Consider the following 27,252-nt stretch of genomic DNA (forward strand, 5'->3'; position numbering starts at 1 on the left):
TGTGTACAGGACCCATCCCACACACCTGTACACAGGACCCATCCTAGTTTCCAGGCTGTACTGATATATAAACTAAGAGATTGCATTGATGTTTAGCCAGGGAAGATGGAGGGGAAACCACCTGCTGACAAAATAAGCCAGAGGACAGTCAGAGAGGGCGGATGCCACTGCACGGTGGAATGTAAAGACCAGGCAGGCACAGGGGTGTCCTGGCCACAGTGTGGGACAAGCCAGAAAAGTACTTTGAAATTCTTTTCAGAGAGTTAACTCAGACAGCTGGAGAGGCATCTCGGCAGTTAAGAGCAAAGACAGCTCTTGCACGGTACCCCAGGTCGGTTCCTAGAACTCACACTGGGCAGCTCAAAACTGCCTGGAAAGCCAGCTCTAGGGGACACGGCACCCTCTTCTGGACTCAGAAGGGTATCTACACTCACACACACACACACACACACACACACACACAGCACTGCAGCCAAGCTCCAAGGAGAACCTTAACGAAGCAGCAGAGCAAAGCCCCATGTGTACACAAGTGTCCGTGTAAGAGTCAAAGGCAGCATAGCAGCAACGACCACACAGGGAAAGATGGCAGCTGCCAACAGACCGCCAGCGCCTACAGGAAACACAGCATCAGCTGTTCCTTATGGAGTTAAAAGTATAGAAAGACCAATGAGAATTGAAGTAACTTTCCTTTTTTGTGTTTTTTTGTTTTTTTGGGTTTTTTTTTTTTTTTTTGGTGTTGATGAATTCTAGAATGGTATTCTGGAATGGCAGAAATTGGCAGTTAAACTCATGGCTCAGGCTTTAAAAGCAGAGTAGCCAGGCAGTGGTGGCACCTTTAATCCCAGCACTTGGGAGGCAGAGGCAGAGGCAGGCGGATTTCTGAGTTTGAGGCCAGCCTGGACTACAGAGTGAGTTCCAGGACAGTCAGGGCTACACAGAGAAACCCTGTCTCTAAAGAAAGGAAGCAAGCAAGCAGAGTGTTCCTGGCCAAGAGTCATACTGTGCACAGAAGCCATCAGACTCACAGGACAGAGAGCAGTGCGAGGAGGCTTTAGAAAGAAGCTAGCTATATAACTCCTGAAAGCTCGCCCTTCCTGCCCACGATTCTTCCCTGGCACTCAGACACAGGCAGAAAACACAGTGAGCAGTCTGCGAACTCAAAACTGTTCCTCACTCAGCACAATCTGGTTAAAGCAAAAGCCAAATTATCAGGTGGCAACGAGTTCTCACAGAAACACGGGAGCACTCAGCTTCGGCCTGCATGGCAACATTACTGGGGCACTAACCGACTGAGGTTTTGAATAAAGTGGGACAAAAGTCAGACACCTACATGGTGGGGTAGATCTGAATGGCAACAAGAATCGCAGCTACTCTGCTGCACCAGTGCAGGAGACAGAGTTCCTGCAGGCTGCACCAGTGCAGGAGACAGAGCTAGCTCCTGCAGGCTGCACCGGTGAAAGAGACAGAGCTAGCTCCTGCAGGCTGCACCAGTACAGGAGACAGAGCTCCTGCAGGCTGCACCAGTGAAAGAGACAGTAGCCATGTTCTTAACACTGTATGGAGATAGAATGAACATAACACTAAGTGTATAAATAACAGCAATTAAAACTCAGTCACATTCCTCCTTCCTTATGATGTCATACCAGAGATTCTGACCCTCATAACAGAGACCATGATGTAAGTCGGTGCTACTGGTGTCTGTGAGAGGAATCTTTTCAAGTAACCTCTCTGATAGTTTATCCACAAAATGCAAAGCCACACGATGGTTGTTTACTTACACTGACTTACTTAGTGTGTTCACACATGCGCATGCATGTGAGGAGGGTGTCTGTGTGGAGGTCAGAGGACAACCTGCCAGCGTCAGTTCTCCTCTTCCACCATGTGGATGTGGGATACTGAACTCCAAACCTCTGCCCACGGAGCCATCTTGTCAGCAAGAGCTATAATCTTATAATGCTCCTCAGGCTTCAATGTCTCCATGATCTGAGGAATACAACCTCACACTGAGATTGAGACAATTTGCAGGTCTGTGACTACTACTGAGCCTGAGCCCAGCTAGTAAAGCAGTAATTCTCAACCTGTGGGCCATGACCCCCTTGGGGGTCAAGCAACCCTTACACAGGGGTCACCAAAGACCATCACAAAATACTGATACTTATGTTAGCATTCATAACAGTAGCGAAATTACAGTTATGAAGTAGCAACAAAAATAATTTTATGGTTGAGGTCACCACAACATGAGGAACTGTTAAAGGGGTCGCTGCATCAAAAAGAGTAAAAACCACTGCCCAACAATGTGAGGGACTCTTTTAAATTTAAATTCTTTTTTTCACACAATATATTTTGATTATGTTTTCCTGTCCATCAATTCTCAGATCCTGCCCACCTACCTACCTACCCAATTTCATGCTCACTCTCTTTCTAACCTATCCCCTCCCTCCTTCAGCACCCCTGCAAAAGACCCAGTAAGTCAAAAGATGCAAAAACAAAAAGTTCACATAAAAATGATAGACAGACAGACCGACAGACTGACCGACCATTAAGTTCATTTTGTGTTGGCCAACTGTTTCTGGGCATGGGGTGTGTCCTGGCGTGTGGCCAGTGCACTCAGTGACACCCCGCTATAGGAAACTGATTTCTCCTTTCCCATCAGGTATCCACTGAGAACAGCTTCTTAGTTAGGGGGCGGGCTTTGCATCCACTTCCTGGAGTGTCCTCTCGAGGGCTTCCAGGCTGCGGCTGTCAAGCCTATGTGTGTTCGCAGACACACATCCTTGGGTGGTCTTCATTTAATGTTAACAGAACTTATTCATCTTTTCTTTCTCATTCCCCAACATGTCCTGTGGGCCAGACAGACATGGCCACAGGTATGGCCTAAGCAAGCGGCCCAGAGCTTTAGTTGTGTCTCCTAAATAAAGCCTGCATCATGGCTGCAGCAAGGCTTCTTGTCTTCTTTCTGTTGGTGACTCTGGCTCTGGCTGTGTGTGTCCCTCACACAGATCAAAGCTGAGACCGAAAGCTTGAGCACATCTGACTACAGCATTCATGAGAAGCATCTCTCGAAACTAAACCCCTACTTAAAGGGGGTACACGCTCCCCTCTTATAAGGCAGTTTCACCTCTGCATGGTTCCTGTGCTCCTAGATACACTATTACTTCCAGGGCCAAAAGTATCTTTTTGTGATGGCTTCGGTCCATGGTTGCCATTTGGAACACAAGTCTCAAGGCCGGCCATCTTACCACAATGTTTTACTATTTAACCATCTGATCTTTTGCTTGTGTTCTGCTTTTTTCTTTTTCCGTCTTTGTTTTTGTCCCCTCCTTTTCCAGAGGGCAGACTACAGAAAGATGCAGAGGGAGGCTGCCACAGGCCTCTCCCGACTTGCTTCTGTGCTCAGGAGACAGCTTCAATGGTTTACCATGAAGAGGCAGGCACTGGGTGTGGCTGGAGGAGCCTCCTCCCACTCCCATTCTCTCGGCCTTTCCATGAAGATGCGCTGACACCTTTCAATGCTTTCTTCACTATACCACATAAACATAGGATTTTATTTTAATTGCCTTTAAATTAGCTTTCCCAGTGGAAACCACCCTTAAATTCCACACTCGTGAGGCGTGGCTTGGCCTAGCCTGTCACTCTTCTTGTATGTCACTCACTTCCGGTCCTTGTATAGCTGCTTTCCTAAAACATTTCGAGGCTTCTTAGCCACTGTGAATGCCTGGCTACCTACCTACCTGCCTACCTACCTACTATCTATCTATCTATCTATCTATCTACTATCAGTGGGTTTTTCTCTTGCCGACATGAACTTAAAATTGAGAATGTCCCTTAAGTGTTTGACAAGTCTCATGAAACTGAACCTACAGTTTCAAGTAACTCTCCCAGCCTATCCTGTGATGCACGACCCCGCCCAGTTCCTTTTTAGTCTGGAAGTCCGTGATTCCCGAGGCCCTGTGTATCCTGTTTCTAGCTTACCTGTACTGTGAACCAAGAACCGCGTCTCTGGGTATCAATTTTGTGAAAAATTTAACCAACTTTAGATTCTGGCTCAGCACATTTTTACAAAAGTTCTGTAAGAATAATGTGTACTTTCTGGTTTAGGTGTGAGTCAGTTAAATCAAACTCCAAAACCATGCTGTTCGGATCCTAAAGTTAAAATTTACTTATAGCCTTTTGTCCTTTTGGATTCACAGCAAGGCAAGGGAAACAAACATGAGGAGGCTAACCCTGCTAACACTGTCAGGCTCGTCAGTGTGGAGCGTCTCATTTCCTATGGAGACAGCAGTGGTGGGAGCAATAGCTGCCAGTGCTCTTGTCATCTTACAACGCTGACTGGCACCATGTTGGCACATTGCCCATCCTCCTTCGGTTATTAGGTTTTGATTTTCTGAGGGAGAGGTTTCGTGGGCTGGCCTCAACTTCACTCTGTAACCTGGGCTGCCCGACCTGCAATCCTCCTGCCTCATCCAGCCTCTGCGTGTCAACATACAGGTCTACACCACCTTGCCTAACTCGTGATTAATAATCTACTAGTCAAGAATTTAAAAAGAGAGGAGAGAAAAGAGGAAGAGTGTGTGTGTGTGTGTGTGTACATGTGTGCAGGTGTTCATGTGTGCACACATGTGTGGAGGCCAGAGATCAATGGCAAGGTACCTCAATCGTTCTCCCCCTTACTCTCTGAGTGAGTTTGTGACTGAGCTGCCAATCAGTCTGGCTGGCTGCTCCCAGCTCCCTGGGGCTGCAGTCATGGGTGTGTGTGCACCACCACTGCAGCCAGCTACTCACATGTGTTCTAGGAATCAAACTCAAGTCCACATCGTTGTATGGCACTTCACCAACCGAGCCATCTTATTTACCTGACAGAGCTCATGTGTCTTTTCATGTGAAAGACTTTAAGTGCTCAAGCAACCTCAGTTCATGATGATCTAGCTATGAATCTGACCACTGCATGCAGAGAGACAACCGTGATGTAAAGCCCATCCTCGGCATAGCTGTGCTTACCAATGTCATTGATCACTGCTCGGATCTTGGAGACAAAGGGACCGACTTCACTGGAATGCATCTTGGCTCGTTCCTTAAGGTCAGCACCTGCAAGACATCGTATTCAGATGAGATTATAACAAAAGGACAACTGTAAAGCAAAAAATTAGGCATTTAATAATGCTGTGTTAGGGCCCATGGAATTTATACTCTACATTGGTGACCATGGGAAAGATCACGTGGTCCGCAGCAGCATCCTGCAGCTTTTGCTCCCCAGCACCCCTCCATGTCATACCCACTGACCACTGTCGCTCTATAAGAAATCAATAAGCCTTTCACGGCTACAAACACAACACTGCCACAGACAGGGTCAGACTGGTGCCGTAGCCTGCATCCTGCAGGAGCAATGAAGATCTTCCCGCCTCTGCTCTGGGCTCGTGGGTGTAAACAGCCAAAGTGATGAAAATGGCCAAGTACAACAAAGTCACCACGGTGACTGCAAATCCAACCTGAGAAGTGCTGGCTTACAGCCAAGGGATGAGATCGTAATGATGATATTATCACACAACACTAGGCTTAGAGCAGAGAAAAACATACTTGAGTTCCTTAAAGGGTCATTTCACTCTGAGTTCAAGAAAGGGTTTCACCACAGAGGCACGGAGGTGGCTATTCCTCTCTCCTTATTCCCGGTAGACTGTGAGTATGTACAGAACCCAGGGAATGCTAAGCACACACACACACCTTCCCTAGGGAGGAGAATTAGAATCAGCCCAGCACAGTCCTCTTAATCCAGTGGCTCTTGGGCACATGCCACTGAGATCTCAGGCAGAAGTCCGTCCGTCGAAAGCACAGACAGCAGTACGCGGTACAGCCAAAGGACACTGAGAAACCAGAACCAGTTTATCAGGCAACAGAGCTAGGATGTGCTCTTCCGAAAGGGACTTAAATACAACAATCAGGAGTCTAAATGCAAATGAATCTGCTGAAGGAAAAACATAATTGCGGAATCATACCCAGCATGGCAGCCAGTTATAGAGCAAAAGGGAATGAATAGGATGACGTCCAACCGAAGACCTCTGGGCAGCAAAGACAGCTGCCAGCAGAGCAAAGAGACAACCTGTAGAATGGAAGAAAGCATGTGCCAGGCAGCCACACCTAGAGCACACAAGAGGCCCAACCCAACAGCACGAGAACAGCTGGCTGGCAAAGGATGGGGATGGAAAGCTCTTCTTGTCTTTCTGATGTGTGCGTGGGGACAGAAGCAGAGGAGAAATGAGTGTGTACTGTGTGAGAAGTACACCTGCGCATGCGCATGCGGAGGCCAGAGACTGACATGGGTGTACAGTGTGGGAGGTGCACCTGCGCATTCATGTGCGGAGGCCAGAGACTGAGATGGGTAAATTCCCTGGTGCATCCTGCCTTCTGTTGTGTGATAGTGTCTCTCACCTAACCTGGAACTCACGGATGGGATGGACTAGGTGGCAGTGAGCTCTGGGCATCCTCCTGCCTCCACACAATTGCAACGCCATCTCCATGCTCAGCTTTTCCCATGGGGGCCAAGGATCCAAGTGTAACTCTGTATGCTTGTGCAGCAAGCAAGTCACCCACTGAGTCACCTTAGGCTGCTGCTGTTGTTGGGGGAGGGGAGGGTAAAGGACAACATACAGATAGCCAACAACATGAGATCACCAACATCACCTCAGAAGAGACACGCAAATGCCAGACTGTAAGCTAAATGCACTCTAAAGCAGGGGGGTCGGAAGTTCAAGGCTAGTCTGGGAAGCGTGGCAAGACCCAGACTCACAACAAATGAGCAAGAGGGTTGTAGAGAAGAGGGAGCCTGTGAACTCTATCAGTGAAAATGTACACTAACATACCCATATGGAAATGTATGGAAGGGCCTCACGGGAAGTATCACACGCTACAACAATCCCACTAGTGGCCCCTCCTAATGCAGAGCTTCGGCCTACACCCAAACACAGTCTGAAAAAAGCAAAGGCCAGGGAGACGGCCCAGCCGGTACAGTGCTTGCTGCAAGCTTGAAAACCCAAGCTTGAGCACAGGACCCATGTTTTTGTTTTTGTAAGTAGTGTGTGTGTGGTTATAAGCCCACTACGCAGGCAGAGGCAGGCAGATCCCTGGGGTTCATGGGCCAGCTGAGTCTACTTGCATTAGTTCAGGCCAGACCCTGTCTCAAAAAGTAAGGTGGACACTGGCTAAGGAATGACACTGAAGGTTGTCCCCCAAGGCTCTGTGTGTGTGTGCGTGTGTGAGACACACACACAAACTTAAGAAGCAGTGAGCTTTGATGCTTCTATTATAACCATTTTGGGCTATCACCAATCATGCTCAAGTAAGACAGAGAACTTATCTAGATGCAATTTGGAGACGATTAATAGGTATACTGGAGCCTCTAAATGTTCTAGCAAAAAGATGAGACAGAAACCTCCCAAATCTAAACCAAAAGTCAGGCTGGAGAGATGACTCAACAGTCAAGAGCACTTATTACTCTCCTGAGGACCCGGACTTGGGTCCCAATACTTAAACGCTGGCTCACAACCACTGGCTCGTAACTCTAGGTCCATGGAATCTAATGCTATCTTCCAGCCTCTGTGGGCACCAGGCATGCTTGCAGTACATGTACATATGTGCAGGTAAAACCAAACACTCATAAAATAAAATTAGACATTTTTAAAAGACCAGAAATGATTAATGTTAACGGGAAAGCCATACCGAATGCCAAGACGGGCGGAAAGCCGGCCTTCTGCCTCAGTCAGCTCGAGCTATCGGTGCAAAGGATAAGTAATGTGAGACACCGAAAAGCAAAACGCTTTACTGAACATCCAGAGAAAGTTCTAGTGGTCTGGACCAAAGATCAAAGCAAACACAGCATTCCCTCTGGCCAAGCACACACCAGAGCTGGCCCCTTATTCTCTTCAGTTCTGGGAAGACTGCGGAAGCTGCGAAACAAAGACTTGAACGAGCAAAACTCCAGCAACTGAAGAATCATAAACCAGCAAAAAGGGCCGAGGAACACCTCACATCTGAACTGAGTCACCCACCCTTCCTTTAACAACCGTATGAACTAACTTACCCATCTTTTAACATCTTCCTTCCTCGTTACATTGAAATTCTTTATGGAAAATTTTATGATGAAGATTTGTCAGGCATCCAAAGATGTTTCAGGACCAACCCTGAGCACGTGCTGCCCAGTGTGAGCACTGCAATGGTTCAGGTAGCCCTGACTGGAGCACATACCCATCCTCACGGTACAGTTGCAGACGAAGTTCCAACCCCAAATAACCCCTGTGCCTGCTTTATATCCTAAACTGCATTCTTGTTTGTAGCGTTAACTAATTCATCTCAGATCGATAAAACTAGACATATTTATCAAGCATGACATGATGTTCTGAAACATATCACCACTACAGGATGGGTTATAAACTCAAGTTCATTAAAGAGAATACCACCTAACAGCAGTGCCTTAGGGGGTGAGAGGATTAACATTCTCTTCCTCTTGTGGGGTTTTCCAGGGATAAACACCGCGAGGCTTCATCCCCAGGACGGTGCCACGGGAATCTCTCAGGAAGTCTTCAAGTCACTGAAAGGAAACCTCCTCTCCTTCTTGAGAAGTGACGGAAAGCTCTGCCCACGTGCTCCTGCTGCCTGCCACCACCCAACCCAACAGGGCCAACCAGTCATGTGCTGAAAACTTCCAAAGCTCTGGGCCAGAACAGTTCTTTCTCCTCATAAATTGATTATCTCAGGATAATCAATAATAATGTTACAGTGACAGAGGCTGGCTAAGGCAACGACCACCATTCTACCTCAAGACACCCCAGGCCACTTTAGTGGAGTGACTGGCACGCAAAGCAAACTGCTTGGGTGGTTTTAATTCCCTGGAATATAGAAAAAGATACGGTCACGTCTGCAGCAGGTCATTAAGCAAGCAAGGGCATCGAGTCTCAATGCAGAGAGTGGAGGGAGCCCTGCGTGAGTGCAGTCCTGACCTGACGGGATCAGTTTTGTTGACATGCTGTGGCCTTGGACCCAGCCACGGGACAAGGCTCCTGTGCAATGGCGACAAGTGACCAGTGCAGCAAAGCCTAACACTTGCAGCCTTTTCCCTGGATACTCACAGCCTGAGACTGCTCACCTTCAGCCCTCTCACCTACACTAGCTAATCCCACCCTGCCCCCCTGCTCCCTCCTGCGACCCCACTTGACATGAAGTTATGACTGCTCATAACCACCTGAGCCTTCAGCAAGGCAGACTCCTCCCACCTTCCACCTGGCTGAGCACCGACGGCTGCAAACTGATCAAAACGGCAGCTGCCCGTGGTCAGGGTTTCTTTTTAGATTAAGGGTCTTGAAGAGTAGCACTGGCTGGCCAGGAACTTGCTGTGTAGACCAGGCTGGCCTGCAGTGTGTGGTGATACCCTTAATTGTCTCCGTTCTTAAAGACACCCTGAGGTTCTCCTCATTCACTGAGTTCTGCATGCAGGGTTCTCTTGACAGCATTCACCCACAGCAGTCTTCCCAAATGGGCAAGGTCTCTTCAGGCCTTGCTACTGCCTTGCTAAGTCCTGTAGCTTGTGTGGCCATGCCAGTCACATTGCCAGCAGCATCACCAATGGCAAACTTCACCTCCAGTTTCCACACACACACAATCTAACTTTACATTGCTTTCAAGGTAGCACCTTAGAAAAACAGGTAAGGACAAAGAATGGCTAAAGTAAAAGGTGAAAGCCAGAAGTCACCGCTCTGTGACACAATGATCTAGCAGCCTGTGGGTAAAAGCACTTGCTGGGCAAGAGTGAAACCCAAGTTCCACCCCAAGTCAGAGAACTGACTTCTGGGAGTTGTTCTTTGACCTCTACACATGCTGTGGCACATGCATATCAGTTCTCTCTCTCTCTCTCTCTCTCTCTCTCTCTCTCTCTCTCTCTCTCTCTCTCTCTCTCACACACACACACACACACACACACACACACTTTCAGAAGTCCACACAATTTGAAGTTGCTGATTCACATAGTAAGAAAGCCCCAAACTACATCAGGAGAAAAGTGACACAGCCCCATCACATCAACTTTTAACTGCCCTCTTTGCCACTGATCCATCTATTTCCTGTACCAAGAAACAGGGAAAAGGGCAGAGAGTGATGAGATGACAGAGGCCTGCTGTGCTGTGGTGCCCACTGTCCCTGCAGGAAGTGTGAGGGTAAGGCAGTGCCCCTAGGCTAAGAGCCTGCCCTCACCTCACTCAGGAACTGGAAAGCCAAGATCCTAGAAGAGCCCCCCTGTGGAGCTGCCACAAGTGGGGGTTCCCCACAGAGCACGGTCACACCACAGCAGCTTAAAGCCATTCCAACATGATCAGGCTTCGTGCTTGGAAACCTTCACTCAATAACTGCTCACATTTTTTTTTTTTTTTTTTTTTTTTTTTGCCAGTAAACATGTACTAAAGTGTTATTAAATTCCCTGTAGCTTTAAATAAGATGAGTTGTCCCTGACTGGATTTCATTACCAGCACTATTAGTACAGCTGACCACATCACACATAAACTACAGACCTAACTGCTAGTAAGGACTGAGTGTCGAATTGTGTTTTAAATGTATCTCGTTCAGGGCCATCTCCCATCTTCCCATGACTCCCCTTCATCTGTGGTCTCACTAGCTCATGTATCCTTGTATGGAAACCATTTCTCACTAGGATGGGGCAGGGTTTGCTTTCAATTTGACTCATGCTGAGAAAAACATTCCACAGCAAACAGGCAGGAGCTTTATGACAGCAGGGTCACTCAACTGACTGCTGCGGGGGATAATCACACAGCAATCAAGAAAGAGCTGACAGCCCACTCCACTCAACAGCCTGCAAGTCTGCAAGTCTGCAAGTGGCACTGAGAAGAGGAAAAAAAAAACAAAACAAAACAAAAAAAAAACAAAAAAAAACAACAACAACCTAGAAATCACCACAATAAGGACCCTGAGGAAGTGTCCAATACCATCCCTCTATAGGCCCCTCTCTAAGGTGACTAGAGGGCTTTCCTTTTCCCTGAAGTGAAGGACAGATTGGGACTGACGGTCCTTTGTGTAAGAGGGGAAACTCAGAAAGGAACATCTCAACCCTGTACCCTACTGAGAGACCCAGGAAGTTTTAGGAAAGGATTCAGATGAAATAGCCCCTCCTGGAGGGAGGGGAGGCTCTTGAGACTCAGGGCAAAGACAACATTTATAAAGCTCAGAAACTTCGTAGAGCCCCCAGGCCCCTTGCCAACATTGCATGAGCTTCAGACCCAAGACAGGCTTCCTTCTGAGTTTTTGAGACAGGGCTGTGTGTAGCACAGGCTGGCCTCTGATGTGCTGGGTCCCAAGGACGACGACCTCCTATCTCCACCTCCCAAGCCCTGGGGCTTATAGGAACCACCACAAGACTAAAAGCAAAGCTTTGTGCCTGACAACCAAGCACTCCATCCACCAAGCCTGTCACACTCAGCCCTCACACTGGGCCCTGAAGCAGTTAGTTCCAGTAGGAACTTGTAAGCTGTCTTCTTTCTTTCCACTGTATCCCCCTCTTCCCCCACACCCCCATTTCCTTACTTTTGTTCATTTCTAGCTCCTGTCCACAAATGTAAACCTGACACCCCAAACCCCAGGCCCCTCTGGGTAGGCTCTGGTTAGTTAATCCAGCTCAATCTCAAGGCTCCAGCCTACATTAGGGCTAAAATATTCCATCATCAAAGCCACACGCAAGCGGGAGGCCTAGGACCACTGAAGCACCTGGCGACTGTGAAGGCGTTTCAGACAGGCTCAGAGTCTCTGGCTTCTGGCGACGCGGTCACCTGTGAGCTTTCTTCTGCTGCAGGATATTGCGGGCTCCTCACCATCCAGAGAATCAAATCATGATGACCTGCTTCTACTCGTGTGCGTCTCCGCTCTGTGCATGTGACCTTATGCGATACAGCCTGTGCTCATGGCTGCCCCTCCTCCACAGCCTCACCCTGAGCCTGCCCAGGAGCTGCCATGAGCGAGGGCCACCACCCTCCCAGGATAAAGTCATTTTCAGACAAGAGGTGGTCACTGAAATTAAATGTTGGTATACGATCTCCAAGAATACTGAGGAACTTTAACCCTTGAGCAATCTTGTAAACAGTGGGTGTGGGGAGGAGACACTAGTGAACTACAGAAAGCCCAGGGATAGTGGCCACTGGAGGGGACAGCATATGCTACTTTGCCTTTTTTTTTTTTCCCCCTGCAGCTGGGCTCCAACCCAGGGCCTTGCACTTGCTAGCGAAGCACTCTACCACTGAGCTAAACAAATCCCCAGAAACAGCAAGTGTTAGGATGATGGCCTTTGAGCAGAGAGGCCCGGGTCTGCTCCCCAATGGGCCTGCTTTTACTATGATGTCTCATTCATATGCATTTTTATAGGAAACTTTTTGCTACATAAACTATTGTAATGCTCACAAAAGGGGTGGGGAGGATGCAGCCTTGACCAGTCGGGCCTACAGACCAGGCTAGTTATCCTAGGAAATTTCTAGACGCTTTGAATGGAGAGCGAGCGGGTAGGTGATGCTAAGGAGGAGAGAGGCTCTATGGAAGAGAAGAGCAGTGCTTGGTGCCTTACCAGCCCCCCAGCAATGCTTGTAGTGGAAAAGCTGCCTGAATCTCCTCCAGGACAAACACCCCTTGGATGCTAATTGAGTATAAAATTTCCAATTAAGAAACCTGGCTAGCACAGGCAGCTGCAGTGCAGGACTCCACCAGGACTCAATCCAGTTTTCCTCAGACTTTTTCTCAACTTCTGCTCCTGCCTGGCACCGAACCCGTGCTGTCCTACTTCAGGGTTCCCTTCCTCATAGGGTGAAGGGCTCCACCCACACGCACGCTCACCAGGGCTCCTCCAGGGACCCCATTTTCATGGCGGTCACCTTCGTAATTCTGGGAATTCACATGGGACAGTTTCCAGAGTATTCTACCACCTGACTGACATAAGCAAGGATGCAGCAGCGAGGAAACAGACTTTCCTAAGAACAGTCTTTCCTCTGCAGTTCTAACTTCTGAAACCACGTTGATATTTATACAGTCAAGATAAGATACAATGAAGGAAACCTAAATCTGGAACACAAGCACACTGGAGGGAAAATATCCCACACACCTTTAGGGACCTGCATATCGAAATAGCATGGCCTCTCAGTGCAACATCCACCATGTTACAAACAAGCTACTAATAAACTGTGAACGAGAAAGATGTGCGGCTGGGCGGGCAGCTGTTATGTAAGCATGAGGGTCTGAGTTGGGAGCACACTTCCATAATGGGGAGCACCAGGAGGATCCCTGAAGCTCAGTAGCCAACCACCTTAGCCGAATGAATACGCTCCAGCTTCAATGAGAGACAAATAGAAAGATGGACTGACTTTTATTATTTTCAACTGTGGTAGGTATACGTGAGGTCAGTGTGTGCTTCCAAGGAGCTACAGGCTGGCGTGAGTGCTGGGAACCAAACTCAGGTCCTCTGCAACCTGCAGTAAGTGTTCTTAACTTCTGAGCCAGCTCTGAAGCATCGGTGAACTTTTACAGAAGGAAAACGAATAGTTAGGTGAACGGGGGCCACCACTGAGGACCGAAGTGGAAACTTAAGGGTTCTCTGGAAAGTCAGTTGGATGGTGTTTAGCTGGGGCAGACATGTGAAGGAACCTTCCGTCAAAGTGGACACAGGTGACGGCTAAGGCAGACTGGTGAATTAGAAACATTTCACTGAAGCAGACACAGGAGAGGGGATGCTCTGCTGACGCAAGCACATGAAAGGACATGTGATGGATTCTTCGCTAATGACACGCATGTATTGGTCCGCCTTACACTGTGTAGTTGAGCTGCGTTTGTCTGGACTCCATAGAGAGAAACACACCAAAAAACTTCTGGTGGTGTGCTGCAGTGTGTTGTGCTTCTGAGGACTCGGGCTGATTGGATGCATGTCCTGAGGCAAGGCACATGGTAGACACGTGATGTTGGGAGGGTACAAATAGGACTCCACGGAGTGATGGAGACAGAGTTTGGCTTGCTGGTCCAGCTAGCTGTGTGATGTCTGTGGGTCTCACATCTTCCCTTCCCTGAGAGAGGCAAAGCTGACAACTTCTCTTGGTGTCCCTCCAGGTCCCTCCTGCTGACTTGAGCTGAGGCGGAGGCCTGGCTGTCTCTGCTAGGTCATGTCACTGCTGTTGGTAACCTGACTACCAAACTGGATTGCCGGTGTATCCGTGAGGTGTTTGCAAGTGGACCATGCTGCCTGCTAACCTGTGGACTGAACTGCCGAACTCCAGACAACACAGTCTGGAGTTGCTCCAAAAAACCTTTCTAAACAGGTCCACTTCCCCCCTTTTCCACTACCACTTATGGGAGGTGGGCTACAAGGGAGGTTAAAGCATTTAAAAACCATCATTAAAAATAAGGTTTAAAAAAATTAAAGTTACAGAGGCCAGAAGATCTGAGGCAAGTCTGCTCCAAGCGCTGGGTATACTGAGTCTAGGAAGAGAATGAGCTTTATCTGGTGGAGAATAAGAGCTGTCTGTCAGCAATGACAGAGGAGGGCAAAGGCAGGGCACAGGGCATAAGAGGTTGTGGCCAGGGCAGATGAAACCTAACATGCTTGGTGTCAGTGGCCCTGCTGTTGCTAGGAAAGTGACTACCGACAAGACACGTCTGCCATTATCTCTAGATGAGGTCTTAGGGTTTGACTGCTGTGAACAGACACCATGACCAAGGCAACTTATAAGAACAACACTTAGTTGGGGCTGGCTTACAGGTTCAGAGGTTCATCCCATTATCATCAAGGTGGGAGCACAACAGCATCCTGGCAGGCATGGTGCAGGAGGAGCAAAGAGTTCTACATCTTCATCTGATCTAAAGACTGCTGGCAGAAGACTGGCTTCTAGGCAGCTAGGAAGAGGGTCTTAAAGCCCATGTCCACAGTGACAAATCTACTCTAACAAGGCCACACCTCCTAATAGTAGCTACTCCTTGGACCAAGCATATTCAAACCATGACAGTGGGTCACACCCCAGTCTCTCTAGGCAGGCCTGTGATTCTGAAGGCACCAGGGTAGGCTAAGTGCCCATGTCTCTTCCAGTGTCTGGACACTGACTCTCTGTGGGCTTGAGCCCACTACTTGCACGACTGAACTGATTTCTGGCTCCCAGCATTGTTTCTTATTGTTAAAATCCCCCTTCCTCCACCTAATGGGGGACACTATATCATCCACAGGCCCAATGAACAGAGCAGGAAAATCTCCACACCACAAGATCTGTGACTTCCATCTGCCAAGCCTCCTATGCCGAGTAAGTGCAGCGGGTCGATAGCCCGGCAGGTCTGGGGCCTCATCTTGCTTCCCAGACAGCTGCAATGATGGGCAGGCGCAGTTCTCTGAGATCAATCACTTGGGCTGTGTGCAGAAAGTGCTGAGTGGCCAGGCAGAAGGCAAGATGAGCCAGCAACGTCATTACTAATGGGTATCTCCGATGTGCTAAGAAAACGGTATGTACAAAATCTAGGACAGTATTCTGGCCGGTTTGCTGAAGCAGGAACAGAGTTAGAAGTTAATGACAGCCAATCAATTACTCCCCTGGAACCGACGGGAATCCTGGCATGGTCTAAGGAAGAGAGTGCAGGCGCATAGCTGTGAAAAGGTCACACTGGAAAAGAAGATCAGATGTAAAATCTGAGCTTCTGCCTAAGAGAAACGGAAAACTGAGTCCCAAGCACACTGAGACAGAAAAGGAAAAACAACTCAGCGAAACGAAGAGCTAAAAAGGACAGGTGAAATGATTATTTTGTATTTTAAGAGAGAGAGAGAAAAAAAAAAGACAAAAGTTACAAAGAATTTTAAAAAGCTGGGCATGTGACACATATCTGTGATCTCAGCGCTTGGGAAGCTGAGGCTGGAGGATGGAAAGTTAAAGACCTCATGTGGGAAAACCAACAGAGAGAGGACGAAGGCTGAGCAGGGAGGTGATGCTATAGGCTGGGTGCTAGGGAAGAGGCCGCACGACGGTCCTGAGGCAGAAGCCAGGAAGCACCACACACAGCCTGCCTCAAAGCAAGCACACACAAAACTGTCCAAATGCAGACACGAAAAGCAGAGAGGGTGGGGTGGAGGGGGAGCAGCTTCATGCTAATAAACTTGATTTCCTATTTAAAAATAAAAAAGAATCACAAATTAACAAAATTGTCCCAAAAGAAACAGGTAAATGGACTGGCGCTGCATCTGCTAAAGACGTTAAACTCATAGTTAAAACCTTCCCACTAAGGAAGCCCAGAGGACAGCTGGCTTCCATGGTAAGTTTACCAACCTGCTAAGAATTAATAAAAATTCTATACACACATTTCCAGGAAGCCAGAAGTCAAGAGTTCTTATGAGCCCAGCATGACCCAACACTCAAGAGAGCAACTGTCCTAGTGGAGCAACTGAAGACTTTCTCATTTTAGCAAATCAGAGACTCGCAGGCTGCTCGTATGCAGAAAGGGTGCACTATGACCAAGAGGCCTGGTCCAGGGGATACCAAGTTCTTTAATACCTGACAATCAGTAACCTAGCACGTTAACCAGCAGAAAGGATATACACACAAGTGTCGTAACGAGTTTGGCAAATTCAACTCATGAATTTTGTGGTTTTGTTTTTATTTTAATCTCTAGGAAATGGAGGTCGAGAGAACTCTTTTTGACATCAACAGCTGAGAGCTGGCTGGTGCTGGTGTGGTACCTTCCGTGGAGGTGAGGTACCTTCCGTGGAGGTGAGGCAGAACCAGGGCAGGCCTTGCCACTGTTGACTCTACCTGCTGCAAAGTCCAACGCATACAGTGAGCATGATGCCGGAACCGTGAAGGCAAAGATGCTGGGAAACACAGCTCCCTCGCAGACACTGCCACTATCTGAAGCACATGGTCTGAGGCGCTTCCTAAAACGTGAGGACATCAAGGAACCCAGCTGTGTGGACTGCCATGTGCTAGGAATAAAAATCAGAAATTAACAAGAAACACGGGACGCTTGAAAATAAATCCAGCTGCTAAATAACCGCCATGATTTGGAACCGCTCCCTGGAGCTCATGTCTTGGTGGTGGTGGTGGGTCCCCAAGCAGTAGTACTTGGGGGTGCTGGGCACTTGTGAGAAGAGCCTAGGGGGTACAGAGCACTGGGGTGCAGGAGTGCTGCCTCCAAGAAAGCAAACAGTTCTCATGGAGCCAGTGAGTTTCAGGGAGAGTAGCTGGTATGCACCGGCAAGTTTGGTGGCTCTTGCCAGTTCTCTCGTGTCCTGTCACTGCTGTGTGCTTGGGCCACTACAATATCACCCACCAGCAAGTGATGCAGCCAGGAGCCTTCAGCAGAGACCACAGCTGATGGTGCAGCCAGACCCTGGACTTTCAGCTTTCAAAACTAAATAAAGGGTACAACCTCAGGTGTTTTGTTATAGCAACAGAATAAACTAATATAGTGTTCCCAATCTAACACAGCAGCTGAGACAGTATAGTGCTGTATGAACCAATGTTCACTAATAGAGCAAAGAGCATCTGATGATTTTAGTAAAGTCCCTCAACAACTCGATGGGAGAAAAGTCATTTCAACAAATGGCTGCTAGAAAAATTCAATATGCATATGTAACGAATAAGTCAAATAAAGATAAATAACAGCCTTTGGTATAGTGAAAGTTGTGCCTGGTTTAGATTCCAGGTTTCTGGTACAGAGTCCCAAACTTTGAACTCTTGAGTACCTCTTGTTATTAAGCAGCCCTTCCCAACCAAGTTAGAGATTATGTGGATCACAAGACTCTCCTGGGTCAGGGCACAGCTTCAGCACTGGACTGGTCACTAGGTAGTAAAGCTAGGATTTGAAGGTAAAAACTTTCAGCCCCACCCCCCTCCACTGGATGGGCAAGGTTGATGGGTGGAGAATGGGTGCTCAATCACCAATGGGCAAGGGCTTAACCCCCAACACTATACAGGAAGATCTCCATTGACTCCTCTAAGCACCACGACTCCCTGATAAGAACACCTGGCTGTTCTCAGGACAGTGACAGGCCCAAAGAAGTCAGGGGAGGCTCTGAACCCTCAGTCACACTCCCACCTGCCCCACCCTAAGCAATCTCACTTTTCCTTGGTAAGTGACTTTCTGGCTTCTGTGCGTTAGACTAAATCCTACAGCCAACTCAGGGGGCAACTTGGGTTCCTTTCCTGTAGCCCTGATAAAATGCCTCGAGGAGGAAAGGTTTATGTGACTCATTTGAGAGCACACTCTGTAGTGGCAGGGAAGTCCTGGGGAAGCTTCAGACAGCAGAGAATGATGGCTGGCGCTGACTGCTCCTTTAGGGTGGGCCTTCACACCTCAATTTAACCAAACAAGACCGCCCCTCACAGGCCTGCCCCTCCGAGGCCTCTACACCCTCTCAATCACATGGACTGTCAGCATGGCTGTCTCAGAGGGACCCATACAAGTTCTCTAGCTCTCTGACCAAGCCAGAATCCAAAGACTCAACTGAACTATGTCAGGAGGCGCTCCTGAAGTCACACAGGCTGTCTAGCCAAGACTGTCCTCCCTTCAAAAATCAATCATAAGGTAAATCCTAAGATCAATTCATACTTCTGACCAACCACTATATAAATGTGGGGTTTTTCTCAAAGCCCTGCCCAAACTCACTCACTGAAGCAACTGAAGGAACGCAGGCAATGTCCTGTTCTGCTACAGTGGAGGCATGCCTCAGAAACTTGTCAACAGTGGCCACGGAGGGGGCGGGGTGGGGGACGGACACACACAGATTCATCACTACCCTGACAGCATGGCTGGGCCCCCAGGGAAGGAATCTCTTGAGGGCCCTTTCATAGGTGCCTCAGTGATTAAACTCAGTCTCTGGCCCCTATCCACTTGCTAGGAGATGTGGACTAGGGTACCAGACAGGCCCTGCCAAGGTCACCTCTCAAGCAAACAGCAGACACGGTGTCCATGTGTTCACGAGTGCCACACTGGGAACTGAAGCAGAGACAGTGTGCGTAGTTTATTGTACCCTAGCAATTCAACCCTACACCACTAGATGCACAGAACCTAACTGTGGATCCATCCTAGGCCCAGGTCTGAGGAGAGCGTCGGGAGTCAGGAGTCACTTCTGGCTTCTGTGAGCCGTGACCCTGGAGCGGCCACCAAAAAGGTGCAAATCCGAAACAAAGCAACAAAGCTGGATGCCAGCCTTCAGCTGAAAAGAAACTGCAATAGGAAAAGAGCAGGCATGAGGCCGAGTAGCAAACGCTTGCAGAGCAGGCCAGCGAAGAGCAGAGAGCTGTTTCAAAAAGAGATAGGGGGCACTTGATAGAAATACAGAAGACGAGGATGGTGGCACCCATCTCCAATCCAAGCACTCTGAGAAGCTGGGGCAGGGGAATCACAGGTTCAAGGTTAGCCTGAGCTACACACCATGCCTGAGAGGTGAATGAGAAGGAAGAGATGTATAGAGTGGGGCAGAAGGAGGTCATGAGTGAAAGTGAGGAGAGGTAGAAGTGGGGAATGGGGGTATGGAACAGGGCAGGACATAAATGGATACAATGTATCTAAATAGACACTGTGACAAACAGGCACAGGACAAGATGTTAGACTCATTAGAGAAATGCAGACTAGAGTCATAATGCCATGAGTGACTGGACGCATAGCAGCACCCAGGGCACGCTCCACTCTCTGCTTGCTCTCTCTCACGCAACTCACACTCTCTCTCACACCCACACCCCCACACTCTCTCATGCACACATAAACACACGAATTCTCATACACACACACACACACACACACTCTCTCTCTGACACACACACTCTCATACACATGTAAACACACACACTCTCTATGCATACATAAACACACACACACATTCACACACAAACACATACTCATGCACACATAAACACACTCACACTCTATGCACACATGAACACACACTATGCACACATGAACACATACACACTGTCTCTCATGCACACATAAACACACACACAAATACAAACACACTCTCTCTCGGCTCCTTGGTTTGGAGGTCTTGTGGCCTTGCTCAGAACTTGAGCGTGGCTGGCCTGGTTATAGAAGACCTAGTACCTCCATTCCTGAGTACTTACCCAAGAGAATAAAAACACACACGGACAAAGACTTGTCTGCCAATGTCTCAGAAACCACCGTAGTTTCAGTGTGAACCTTCCCTCCAAGATGTCCCACGTCATCCCAGCCCTGGCGTACTCAGCCACCATAGCCCTGACCAAGGGGCCACCAAACATAGAAATGGAGCCTCCGAACCCAAATGAATTAGCCTTTCCTCGGTCAGAGTCCATCACCTCGGTTGTTCCCTTACGGTGAACTGATTGGTGCTGATGCAAGTGTGATCCTCACAAAACCACAGTGAAAGCCTCAGTCAGCTATCATGTGCTGAGCAGAAACCCGGCAGCTCCACAGGAAAATGGAAATCACAGAAACTCACGGCCGAACAGCCAAGCACTATGGTAGATCAAACAGGCCAGACACAAAAGGTGGACAATCTACCCTGCGAGGTTCCAAACACCTTTGCCTGAGGAGACAAAGTAGCCTTTTAAGGGTTCTTCACTATAAGAAAAAAAGATTTATGCAGATGGACAGTCTGTATACCATGGCTTAAACATCTGTTAAAACATCAATTATGCACTTAAAAATAGTAAATGTCATTACAGGTAGTTCATATCCTCAATGAAATAGTTAGCAATGTTTTATGTAAACCATTGCACGCAACACAAAACAGCAAAATAGCCCTCTGCCCCTTCACTCCTACAGAACTGACTTGTATAACACATCAGAGTGAAACCCCGAGGCTCTGAAGCAATCTCTTAAATAGATTTCTTCATTAGTCAGAGGCTCCCACACTCAATTCCCGTCATGACATCTGAACACACACCATTTAACAACGCGTGCTGACGGTTTTAGTGAGGAGGCCTTAGTCATAACACAATTTACTAGAATTCAAAAGCAGAAGCGAAACGACCTTTACTTTTTGGGGGAAAAAACCCACACTGGCATAATTCAGTGAAACACTCAATTTAGACTCTGCACAGAACAACGGCTGCTAAGAACTGGATGTCATTAGTCCAGAAACTGCAATGAGGCAAAAGCGAAGCTTGGTAAGTTTTCATTTTAGAACATTACGGTAAAAATACCACCACGTATTTGTTGCTTGGTGTTAGAACAGAGGCGCAAAGGTAACAGCTGACCACAGGGACCAGCTGCTGGCAGCTTCTACACACCATGCAGCCTGACCTAAAGGGCTTTTCCATCATTTCATCAAAGGTGACATTACTAAAACTAAACAGATCCTAAGCATCTGGAAATAGTGGACTTTAGAGGACGAATACATGTGTAAAGAGGAGAACCTTAAAATCAAATACACAATTCCTATCAAGCATAGGGGACAAAGCTATGTAGGGCTGATCTCTCTCTCTCTCTCTCTCTCTCTCTCTCTCTCTCTCTCTCTCNNNNGAGAGAGAGAGAGAGAGAGAGAGAGAGAGAGAGAGAGAGAGAGAGAGATGATATGACTTTAAGGCTGGATGAGACCGGTTTTAATGTAAAAAGGAAAAAACCCCACTCCATTACCTTCCTATTCTGCACAGACTCCATTAGTCATCTGCTTAAGATCACTCAAATTAGAAAAACAAACAGGCAAACAAACAAAACCAAAATAAAAAATACCCACGTAGTAAAGCTGTTTGGAATACAGCCTGTTTGTAAATTGAAGCATCATTTTGTTGGACATTGTTTCCCTCATCAGCTTTTCGTGTGCTGGCAAAGAAAACACAGGTGCCTGCATCTTCTGTCTCTTAGTAACTAATTACTAAAAATTTGCAGCTCAAAGCAATATCCAGTGCTATATATGGCTCAGCTGGCTTCTTTGCCCACCTCTCTCTCTCTCTCTCTCTCTCTCTCTCTCTCACACACACACACACACACACACACACACACAGTCCCCTGCAATATTCCAAAGGGGCTAACCATAAGTCTATAAGCTTTAACCTACAAGGAACCACATACTATGCATCCTGGTCTACAGAGCCACTGAGGCAGTAAGTGCACAGTTTGGGGGGAGGGAGGGGAAATGGGGTGGGGGGAGCTGTTCCCTTGAGATCTTAGGATAAAAGTCAAGGTCAAAAAAAAAAAAAGCCCTGAGGGTTTGACACTACAACACTGGGATACATGGGGTACGGCCTCTGCTGAGCTGGGAAAGGGCCTGAGATGCATCTGCAGCACAGGAGCCCTTTGCCTCATGGGCCTCTATATAGCGCAAGGGTCCGACCTCTGTAAGTCCATGTTTTGGTCTTAGCCTTTTCCTTCAGTGGTTTGAGAATAACCCAGGAGCTCAGTCACCACCATTGCTACCACTTCAGAAAGTACTCTTAGGCACTCTATACACTATTCAGCTAGTTTCTTCAGAGATACTCTAAATATGGTAAGAGGAGATCACCACTTCAGAAGTTTCAGGATAAACTGTATGCCCAACCCAAGGTCTGACTTGTAAACAGTCCACATGGCTGGAGTGATGCTAGGAGGGACGTCTACATGCACCCCCTCTCTGCTGCTAGCACCCCCTCTCTGCCTCGGCGCTGCCTTCACCCTAAGTGCCCACTTAACATTCTAATTGACGCGTCAATCCTCTTGCATGCCTGTGTGCTTAGCACAGTGATACAATAGCATTTAGTAATTAGAAGTGATAAAGTGTCTTTATTAGAGGAATGTAGGGTGAGGCAAGACTTCTCTTTGTACACTTTTTCCAATATTTTGATCCAGAATCTATTGTTTACATTTTGATTTAAAATGTAAGTAAACAAGAGTTCCAATTCTACCGTGAGATCTAAATGGAAAGTCAGCCTCTTGGTCTAAGCTCCAATGCTATGTAGGAATGAATCCTTTTCCTGACGCAGGTAGTAACTGCCTGTTTTCATGGTGTTTTAGGAGAAAAGGAAGGGAAAATAAACAAATGTCTACAGCTAGAAACACTGTCAGTAAACAGGAGCATGGTCTGAGATGCTCAAGAGAGTCACACAAGCCAACAGCCCCCAAGAACACACTGTGAACGAATGCACTGTCCAGGTGGGGCAAATACACGCTGAGTCCCATTGTGATTTGTGTTCTGAGACCACAAAACAGGATTTTTCAAAGACAGCTTCCCCTGCTCCAGAAACCTGGGCAAGCCAGAGGCATCAAGTTCTCAGAAATGAGCAAGATATCAGTAGAACACGGATGTACAAAGACAACCTTTGGGGAACATGGAGGGAAGACAGTACCTCTGGGGCACGGAGAGCTCCCCAAGGATTTGCAGATGGGAGCCGAGCTATGAAGCTCTGCTGCCTCCAGTACTCCAGAACACAAAGCTAAGGTTCCCCAGGTGCGAGGTGGGTGTTGAAAAACTAACAAACACAGCCTGGCTGAAATTAAGACTTTACAGTACAGGCTGTGATTAGCTTATGTACTCTCTTAACTGAGTTTCTTTTATGACACAGAACTGTATTTCACACAAACACTAGCAGTGCTTCTGGGCTATCTCAAATGCACTTATGAAAAGGATGCCCTTAGAGAAAAGCTGTGGATTAGGGCAATAAACAAACTGCCCCCAAAACTGTCTACAGTACAAACACTGAGTACTTAACAGAATACAGAAGGAAAAACAAAGCAAAAACCGCTTATGAATTAAAATGTGAACAAATACCCTGGCTATGCAGAAGTGTTAACACACACAGAGCAGACACTGGATTAACTTGAGCTAACCATGCTGACTTGAATGTAACAACTAGCCACATGGCACTATACTTGCAAAGCCAGTAACAGAAACAGCAGACTGCACCAAAACACTAAAGTCTCATCCCAACAGCATCACACACAGAGATGCAGGACAAAGGGGAAGCCAAGGATGGCTAGTCAGGAGGCCAGCCAGGACTGGCAGACAGTACCAGTGGATGGCACGCTCACCTGAAGTGCTCTGCCTCAGGAACATCACGATCTCTGATAGAGCAGCTCCCCCACCCCCACTCCCACCCCCACCCGTCTCAGAGCCAGTCCCTGATAGCCCTCCACCCAGACTGTCTGTAGCTGGTCCTGAAAGTCACAAAGAATCCTAACATTTTGGATGTGAGTTCTTAGAAACCAAGGAGCTACAGCATCCTGAGCACTGTAAGCCTCCTGCATCCATGATTTCAAAAACCTCAGATTCAAGTGGGCAAGAAAACAGAAACATCTGTGGGAATTCAAGTATACACTGCCTAAATGTCATGCGGCCACGATTTTCACAGTCATTAGCGTAGTTATCAGGCAATGCAAGTGGTCCAGAGACCATCTAAAGTACCTGGGAAGATGAGGGAGTTAGATGCAAACACTATGCAGCTGTGTAAGACAACGGTCGGCATCCACACAGACTGGAATTCTGGGAAAGGGGGAATCACAGGGAAAGATCCCAGAACCAGCCACTGGGGTACCAAGGGCCCAACCCAGGGCTGCGCTTTGTTAAACCATCCCTGGGCAGATAGAGAACAGAAGCCTGTACTGGGAATACCATCCCCACATTCGAGGGCAGTATCCACCTTCTTGAATTACACACCCAGTAAAAGGTTACCTTTTAGGTATGCTACACTTTAAGGAAGCAGTAAAAAATTACCAAAGCCAAAATGTAACTCATCTGCACTGAATGTGCCTAAATCCCATAAACTTCTACTATGGTTTGGGGTGAAGCCAGGCTTGTAAGGATGGGCAACCTGAGGGGCAGGAGCCACGGTCACTAAACACCCGTGGTCTCAGACTGGCCCAGACAGAGCAGACCCTTCTTAATAAAGAGACACTTGTGCCACCATGAAAACACTAGAGGGGGTTCCCATGAATGATTAGGGGAATCACCCCATTGACAGTGTACTGAAATAAACCAGTTTTATTACCCGCGTATCGGTAGTGATCGATTAGGTTGTTTATGGGGTGAAACAGATTCCTTCCCCACCGTGGCTCAGGAGTCCAAACAAGTCAATCCCAAGAGAACAATCTTTCATGCTGGGAAAACATGCCACTAGCAGAAAATACAAACATGCCACTAGTGTGAAAAACACTTCGACCCATGGGCACACTCAATGCACCCTTGTGGGCACACTCACAGGGTGTGGGAGGCACTGACACACCAACCTTCAGAGCTCAGGCCTGCACCTAAGAGTCCATGATGAGGCAGATGGTGCTAAGCAATCAAATGCACAGAGAACACTGTGGCCTGAGACCTGGTTTCTCCCCCACTAAAGCTTCTAGAGGACTGGTCATTTACCTCAAATAATTATCTTAATGGTCCCAAGCATTTTGTTTTCTCAAACAATCCACACGTTGCAAGTGTCTTTCCAATGCTAACAGACTAAGAATATTCTTTTCTTATGAAACTGTGAAAAGGAGACAAAGAGGAATTGTTTTTGGTAATAGTTCAAACCACAGAAGATCTGAAGGGAGAATGGGGCACTGCAAAGGAAGCGTGGGACCAGCTCACAGTGTGACAGTAAGATCCCTTCCAGGGCTGGGAAGAAAGCTCTCCTGTGGCTCTTCCAAAGGACCTGAGTTCAGCTTCCATCAAATGCCTATAGCTCCATCCCCAAGGGATATAGTCGTCCCTCCTCACCTCCGCAGGTATGCACGCACGTGGCATACAGATCCACACACACATGAAGAAATAAATCTTACAACAACAGAAGATTATTTTACCTACCGGCACAGAATATCCCAGGGACTTCACTTCTGATGATAACGGTCCGAACTTTCTTATCTGATTTTAATGCATCCACCGCTTTTGATAACTAAACCAAAATAGGGGGGAGGGGGAAGAAAAAGGGAAAAAAAATCATTTTCAAAATCATTCCAACAATATGTCTTAATATTAGAAGCAAACAGCTTAGTCTTCCACTCACCATTTTGAGGAGATTTTTACTGAGTGAATTTTTCCCATAAGCTCTGTTAATCCCGAGCACCACAATGCCTGGTTAGGGAGGGAGAAGAAGAAGGACACAGGCTTGGGTTAGCGGGGTGCTCAGAAGGCAGACTGCGGAGTGGAGATGAACGACGAACCTGGCACCTGACTAATCCGCCCTCCTAGCCAAGGCAAAGACGGGACTTAATTTCCAGTCATAGCTCCCTTTTCAAAGCGAGTACTTCTATTTCTTTAATGTGGTAGCTAAGAACGCATCAGGTTAAGCCGGTGCTTACAATTCTCTCTTCACTTTAAGGGGAGAATGCCAGCGTCACGGGCCCTTCAATTCAAAGGCCTCTGCAATGTTTTCCAGGTTTGAATCTCTGAGAAGACCAGGGAGCCCACAGGAGAGCCAGGCAGACATGCCTTCATTCACCATTGCCCTTGTGGTGACAGCCACTTTCCCACCTGCCCCTCCAGCTCCTGGCTCAGCTCAGCAGGGCCTGGGTGCACGCAGGCCTCTGACCTGCTTTCTGGTACTGTTGCAGCTGCAGGCAGCTCGTTGCTCCTTGCTGATGAACCAGTCTTAGTACTTCTATGCCAGGCTTCCTCCTGACCTCTGCCCAACACCACTTCTGTTCAGATCTACAGGCAATAAGGATTCGGCCTAAATAAAACCAAGTTCATTATCTTTCTCCTGAGACCCGGGCTCTCCCTGCTCACTCCCTGTCTTGTGGAACTTTCATCTAAACCAGGCTGGCCACCCCAGCTGCAGCAGGTCCAAGCACAGGATTCACCACTTATGTAAAATCCCTTATTTGCAAAATACCCAAATTCAGTGGCCTTCACTATAGCTCTGCGAGTCTATACACCTGCACTCAACCTCCTCCCTAAGCACAAACTTTCACTGGGAATCAGAAATGCTCTCTCCAGCACTGGGTGTGGCCTTATCTGTTCCTGACTTAAATCCAAGCAAGAGTCACACATCCAGATGCCCCTTGGGGTAGAGACAAGCTTGCAGGGCCTAAGGCTGTGACAGTTTGAAGGCCTTCTGCAGTGACTGAGGGCTGTGGTCCAACAGGACCCACAGCCTTGGGTATGCTAGCTCACTGATCCCATAGCAACCTGACAGGTAGCCAGCATTCGGCCCGTTAGGCAGCAGAGGTTAAGGATGTGCCGTTAGCGAGTAGGTGGCCCTCTGACTACACACATAAGTGGCTACACTACATCCAAGCTTCAGTTTCCATGTGAAGAAAAGTTAGCAGCTCGGGCCAAATGTGCTGAGTCCACACGACAGTGCTCAGCGGCACTTGAAATACCCACCA

At 47.8% G+C, this 27,252-nt stretch overlaps 1 protein-coding gene across 1 annotated transcript in view; it reads right to left on the reverse strand.

Moving 5' to 3' along the window:
• Auh (AU RNA binding methylglutaconyl-CoA hydratase) overlaps positions 1 to 27,252 on the reverse strand; it is a 93,957-nt gene that overhangs the window by 56,181 nt on the left and 10,524 nt on the right. Inside the window, exons 2-4 of the mRNA XM_021215674.1 lie at positions 25,929 to 25,996; positions 25,730 to 25,817; positions 4,999 to 5,085 (exon numbers count right to left, since the gene is read on the reverse strand). Of these exons, the coding sequence (XP_021071333.1) occupies positions 4,999 to 5,085; positions 25,730 to 25,817; positions 25,929 to 25,996 (243 nt within the window). The remainder of the gene's footprint in view (positions 1 to 4,998; positions 5,086 to 25,729; positions 25,818 to 25,928; positions 25,997 to 27,252) is intronic.

The sequence above is a fragment of the Mus pahari genome, chromosome 16 (genome assembly GCF_900095145.1).
Source record: "Mus pahari chromosome 16, PAHARI_EIJ_v1.1, whole genome shotgun sequence".
Taxonomy (NCBI): domain Eukaryota; kingdom Metazoa; phylum Chordata; class Mammalia; order Rodentia; family Muridae; genus Mus; species Mus pahari.